Source organism: Pezoporus flaviventris, unplaced genomic scaffold, assembly GCF_033815535.1.
Source record: "Pezoporus flaviventris isolate CSIRO_AGI_PZ_B2104156 unplaced genomic scaffold, CSIRO_AGI_Pfla_v1 ptg000143l, whole genome shotgun sequence".
Taxonomy (NCBI): domain Eukaryota; kingdom Metazoa; phylum Chordata; class Aves; order Psittaciformes; family Psittacidae; genus Pezoporus; species Pezoporus flaviventris.
This window is the reverse complement of record NW_026892691.1, coordinates 2545931-2552500: the sequence shown is the minus strand read 5'-3', so window position 1 is coordinate 2552500 and position 6570 is coordinate 2545931. Positions and strand designations below refer to the sequence as shown.

At 44.1% G+C, this 6570-nt stretch overlaps 1 protein-coding gene across 1 annotated transcript; it reads left to right on the top strand.

Annotated features, from left to right (window-relative positions):
• The first annotated feature begins 906 nt into the window (after positions 1–906).
• On the top strand, positions 907–6220 carry KCNA4 (potassium voltage-gated channel subfamily A member 4). Its single transcript, XM_061479176.1, has 2 exons — positions 907–1733; positions 2542–6220. The coding sequence occupies exon 2, from the start codon at positions 3314–3316 to the stop codon at positions 5300–5302; it is 1989 nt and encodes a 662-aa protein (XP_061335160.1). The 5' UTR covers positions 907–1733; positions 2542–3313; the 3' UTR covers positions 5303–6220.
• The last annotated feature ends 350 nt before the right edge of the window (positions 6221–6570 follow it).

Below are 6570 nucleotides of genomic sequence, written 5' to 3'. Positions count from 1 at the left end.
ATGGGATTGAGAGTATGAGCACTAACTGGTGTAGGCAGCAGAGACAGAAAGGTAACGATAATCTGGATTATGCCACCAGGGATCTGAAGGGGAACAGTCACTAAACTCTCTCAGTTTATGTGGACTATGAAGAAGGAGTGGACCTAGGCAATGAAAAAAATGCCCAGCCTACTTACTGCACATATTGAATTTGCCTTCAGTTGTAAACACCTTGAGGCAAAGTGTCTGGGGTGAGTGTGACTCTTGATTTGTTCCTGCTGTGATCTTATCAATAGGGCTCTAAAGTGCCCAGACCCTGCTTTTATTTCCCCATGCTATGTAGGAATGCCTACACTTAGTTTTTCAGATGGCAGAATTGTAGCTGTGATATCAAATACAGCCAAGCTGCATTCTTGTGATGCTTGTTTACAGATAGTGGAGTTAGTCCCAGTCGGGATTTTCTAGCACAGAAGGAACACACTGTTTGTGTTAAAGGAGAAGAAGAGTTGACATCTCTGGAAGAGGTGTTAAAGCTTACAGAATACACAGTGGTACTCCGTTCATGAACAAGGTCCTAAATTCAGTTTAGGTACAGAATTAGGAGTGAAAGTCAATTTGACTTCATTTGCAAGATCACTGCAGCTGGCAGGGCATTGGGCAGGAGCAGAAGGAATTGCTCTCCCAGTTGCTTGTTTTGAAATTCCCAGAGCCGCTTCAACAACGTAGTCAAGTCGTTTCAATACTGAAGGATGGATCCCAAAAGGACCCGCGCCGCGGGCGAGGAGGAGGCCGGGGCCGAGCAGCGGGGCAGCGGCGCACTGCGGAGAGGCAGCCGCCAGGGGGCAGTGCCGAGCCGGGAGAGGCGCGGGAGAGCGGTCCCGGCGCCGACTCCTCTCTCCATCCTTCCTTCCCTCCTTCCCTCTTTCCCTTTCCTCCCTCCTTCTCTTCCTCATTCCCACCCTCCGTCCGCCCCTCCGGGCGGCGGCAGGCCGGCCGGGCGGCGGCTCGGCGGAGCAACAGGGCTGTGCCCAGGAGCGCCCCTGCGGCTCGGCCGCGGTTGGTAGCTGCAGCTTTAAAAAGCAGCGGTATCCGCCGTGAAGTAGCGAGCTGCTTTCTCCTCTTGGTGGGGCTTTAGATTTGGGTTTGGGGGTTTGTTTTTTCTTCGCTTTTGTTGCTTATGGGTTTTGTTGTTTGGGGGGTTTTGTCAGCATTACCAAAACCCTGCACAAGTGGATGCTGCGGGCGGTGCTGGCTGAGCCGCTGCCGTCTGGACGTGTCTGAGGGAGAAACTGCACGAGGAGACACCCGTCCTCCCATCAGTGGAAGCAGGCTTGGTACACGGATTACTGAGCACTGATTTGCAAACCTGCCGCAAAAGCTGTGCTTTAAAGAGCAGTGATCGCGCTCATCCATTCATTCTGTCTCACACACACAAACACACGCACACAGAGCCTTCGTTTTTTTTTTTCCTTTTGGAACAAGAACCTTGCTTGTTGCCTTGTTGCAAATGCCTGGGCGAGCAGCAGTGCCTGTGGTTGTGCAGGGTGCCCCCAGCTTAAGCTGCCTCACTGGCTCACTCCTGGCGCTCTTGTTACACCCGGAAAGAAGGGAGAGAAAGAACTCGTCAACCTGTGGTGCTGACTGACCATACACCTGCAAATGTAGATCAGTTGGCATAGCCCCCTCCTCAGGACTGCTGTCACCAGATCCTTACACTAGCAAGAACAGCAGTGCTATTTCTCTGCCTAGGAACAGTAAGTATAATAGCCTTTTTAAGGTTTTTCTCTGCATGACACGTAGGTACAAATTTAAAAATAGCATCATTTAATAGTTCATATTCGCCTTCTATCATGTATTCATAGATATAGCTATAAACGAGGCTTGTGTTTCAAAAGGAGGTGTATGTGTATATTTTTGTGTGCTTGCATGTAGTTGTTGCTTCAGTGCACCTGCAGTTGTGTTTTCTTGACATACCGTATCACAGCATTTTCACTTCATTGAGCATTATATGAGCCCGTTTCCAAATTAAATTCAGTGAGATGTTCATTATGATTGAAACACAATTCAAATACAGATTAAAATGTAAGCATCTTATGTGTTTCTACAAATAAAACAAAAGCTTTGTGTGTAGATGATATATTTATTATTTAATATTTCCTGTAGATGTATGTAGGTGTATCTATTACATAGGAATTCAAAGATCTGAATGCACTGGGTATTGCAGTATTTTTATTAGTGTTTGTGTGTGTTGGTGTTTCAGAAGCATGCATATGTTTGTGTATGGATACAAGTGCTTATATGGGTGGGGATTCTGTATCTCTGTCTATATATATGTGACATACCCACCCACATCCTTACCCACAGAGTCGTTCAAAATCTCTGTGCATGTGATGTGGGTGTGTGTGTAATGTAGAAGTGTGAATAGTGTGGGTAGGGGAAGATTTGAATACTGTGGTAATAGATGACACAGTTTCATTTGATCAGTGTGACCTTTTAGGAAAACAATCCAATCTTTTCCCTTTTTGTTTTGTTTATTTTTGTGTGTTTGTGCATGTGCCTCAGGTTAAGTGCTTCTTCTGCATGACCATAACCAAAGGGTGACCCATCCACTCCCTTATGTCCTATGGGGACCTCAGAGCCAGTTTCTCAGTCTTCATCTCCTCCTCCTCCTCTTACCACTGCTGCTGATGCCCTGGGTACTGCTCCCAGGTTTGAGACATTGTTGACAGGCTGAAGAAAGGAATTGCAAAGACCTCCTCACTGTGTGAATAAAGTGATGGCTGGAATTAACTTCAACTCCCCAAGTAATGGTATTAAATAATAAGGTTGCTAGGCCAAGGCATCAACAGGAGCATATTAGGAGGAAAGAGACTATTTGCATTTGGTTGCAATGAATGAGCTGAGACCGTCTGTGGAGAGCAGGTACCCTTTGATTTGCATAATTTTATCCTCATGAATGCAGTCTTTGTAGCCTGCAAGGTAGTCATGATTCTGATTAAATCTGTGATTGCTACAGGAGATAAAGGAAAATAAAGGGTCTTGGTGGACAAAAAAAAAACCAAGGGCATCAGCTGTTTCCTGGTTCAATTTTCTATTCTTATGAGCAAAACAGTGGTTTGTGTCAAACGTTCTGGGTGTTAACAACATGTAGATCTGTGGTTTTCCAAAGCATAGATTCAGTGTTGCCCCGCTCTGTGTCCAGGGGACTGTCCTCCAAATGCAAATGGCTTTGAACTTTCTAATGAAAGTTATGGCTACACTGTAAATAAACCAAACCCTTTTCGCATTAAGCAATTGAAAACAAACAAAACCAGTTTGCAAAACCAGTTGCAAAATGGAGGTTGCAATGGTGAGTGCAGACAGCTCTGGGTGCAACAGCCACATGCCCTATGGATACGCGGTCCAAGCTCGGGCCCGCGAGAGAGAGCGTTTGGCACAGTCAAGAGCCGCAGCGGCTGCAGCTGTAGCAGCAGCAACAGCAGCAGCAGAAGGTGGGGCAACAGGCGGAGGTGGACCGTATCACCACTACCATCAGGAACAGAGTCGAGGTGCATCCTCCTCTCATGGCGGGAATGCATCACGCAGCAGCATGCCCCACCACCAGAGTGGCAAGAGGCTGAAGAAAGGGAAAAAGAGGAGCCACCATTTGGGCAGTAGGGAGTGTGGGGCCTCCTTCCCCTGTTCTGAGCTGCTGCCTCTCAGTGGTTCTGAAGAGAGAATACTGAAGGGCTTGAGTGAGGAGGAAGAGGAGGATGAAGACGAGGATGAAGACGATGAGGAAGAAGGAAAGCTGTACTACAGTGATGACTATGGGGAAGATGAGTTTTCATACTCGGACCAGCCACCTGATGATGGTGGAGGCCCTGGGGGTTACAGCTCTGTTCGCTACAGCGAGTACGACTGTTGTGAGCGTGTGGTTATCAACGTGTCAGGACTGCGGTTTGAGACCCAGCTGAAGACATTAGCTCAGTTTCCAGAGACACTGTTGGGTGATCCAGTGAAGCGAGGGAGATACTTTGACCCTCTCAGGAATGAATACTTCTTTGACAGGAACCGGCCCAGCTTTGATGCCATCCTGTACTACTACCAGAGTGGCGGTCGGCTGAAGAGGCCAGTCAATGTACCCTTTGACATCTTCACTGAGGAGGTGAAATTCTACCAACTTGGGGAGGAGGCCATGGTCAAGTTCAGGGAGGATGAAGGGTTTGTCAAAGAGGAAGAGGTCAAAGCTTTGCCGGAGAATGAGTTTAAGAGGCAGGTTTGGCTGCTGTTTGAGTACCCGGAAAGCTCCAGTCCAGCCAGAGGCATTGCCATTGTCTCTGTCTTGGTCATCTTGATCTCCATCGTCATCTTTTGTCTGGAGACTTTGCCAGAGTTCAGAGATGATAAAGAATTCATCATGTCGCTGAGCGTAGGGAAGGGGCATTCCAATGAGTCGCTTCACCTGAATGCTGGGGAACATACCATCTTCAATGACCCTTTTTTCATTGTAGAGACAGTATGCATCATTTGGTTCTCCTTTGAGTTTACAGTGCGCTGTTTTGCATGTCCAAGCAAAGCACACTTCTTCAAGAACATCATGAACATCATAGATATTGTTTCCATCTTGCCTTACTTCATTACTCTGGGCACCGACTTGGCACAGGAACAGGGCAGTAATGGTCAACAGACCATGTCTTTTGCCATCCTGAGAATTATCCGTCTGGTCAGGGTGTTTCGCATCTTCAAGCTCTCCAGGCACTCCAAGGGTTTGCAGATCCTGGGTCATACACTCAGGGCCAGCATGAGGGAACTTGGCCTCCTCATCTTTTTTCTTTTTATTGGAGTTATTTTGTTTTCCAGTGCCGTTTACTTTGCAGAAGCGGATGAGCCTGCCACCCATTTTCAAAGCATCCCAGATGCCTTTTGGTGGGCTGTAGTGACCATGACTACAGTTGGTTATGGGGACATGAAACCCATAACTGTGGGTGGGAAAATAGTTGGGTCCCTGTGTGCCATTGCGGGAGTGTTAACCATTGCTTTACCAGTGCCAGTGATTGTCTCCAATTTTAACTATTTCTACCACAGAGAGACTGAGAATGAAGAACAAACGCAGCTGATGCAAAATGCAGTCAGTTGCCCTTATCTCCCAACAAATTTACTGAAGAAATTTAGAAGCTCATCATCTTCATCCACAGAGGATAAATCGGAGTATTTGGAGATGGAAGAAGGTGTTAAAGAATCTCTTTGTGTAAAGGAGAAAAAAAGTCAGGACATGGGGAATAGCAGTGAGTCAGAGAAGAAAAACTGTGTAAATTCAAATTCTGTGGAAACTGATGTGTAATTTTGAACGTTTCCAAATATATTTATGCATTAAAAAGTGCAGTGAAAATAATGAAATATGCAAACAAGAGTCCACAGCATACAGTAGTATGCCATTTAATGGTTAAATACAAATAAAAAGCATTGTTAAAGTTGTATTACATATCAAGTAAGTGGCATACCTTGAGGAAGGGATTGTTCGATCTGATACAATTTCAGACTATATTTTTTATTAGAATGCAAGTGTTTTGCACATGAGGCTGAAAAATTTATTAAAACCAAGTCAGTTTTAAAGTGGGTGCATGAACTGTCGATATCACTAATAACAGCTCTGTGGTAAAAGTTGGCATTCAGATGTATTTACTATGTAAGAAGCAATGAAGTTTGGTAGTCATTTATCTATTTATCAGTGCTTTAATAGCAGCTACCATAAATCATTGGATACCATAGTCATTGTTTTTCAAATGGTAAATTTATTGTAAAAAGATATTCTTCAGAAGATAGATCTAAATTTTTTTCTTGCTTGTTTTTAACTGGAAATTTACTTTGAAAAGGCTGCTGACCCTCCAGAAATTGTTTATTTTTATAACTCTCTTTGGAGGCATTGCAGCATTTGTTGTCTAATAATGAAAGAAACGAAGCTGGAGAATCATTTAACCTGGTCTGACTGCAAAGGCAAAATGACTGGAATGCTTTTTTTGCACTACTTTATATGCTGGAGTTATACTGAAAGAGACTTCATACTGTGAATGTTTACTAATGTAATAGTTCAATGACAATCATTGGAAGAGTGAATTCTGCATCATATTTTATTGTTTCTTTTTTCTTTGTGATGCTCATGGCAAAACAGCTAACATTACAGTAATTCCATACTCTTTTTAATTATGAATATCTGTGATCACGAAAAGGATTGTGAAGTAAAATTTTATAACCAAAATTACTTGAAATCAGTGTTTTCTACTGATGCCCTCAAGAAACACCGACCTAATTTGTATCTCTTTCCTGGTTAATTTAACATTCAGAGTCTATGATTAGTACACGTGCTTTGTCAGTATCGAAGAAATTCAGCATATGGGAGGAGAAGGTAGAAGTAATAAGATATGCAGTTGTTACAGTACTGACAATTGAGAATTGCTAACTTTTAACATGCTATTATTGGTGCGGCATTTTCCCTTAATTAGGGCTTTCACCCATGTGTATTTGAAGCAACATTTAAGATCCAAAACAGGCATTCTGGGATTCAAAATGCTGGGTCCCATGCAGTCCTTGAGAAAACATTCCATGATTTCT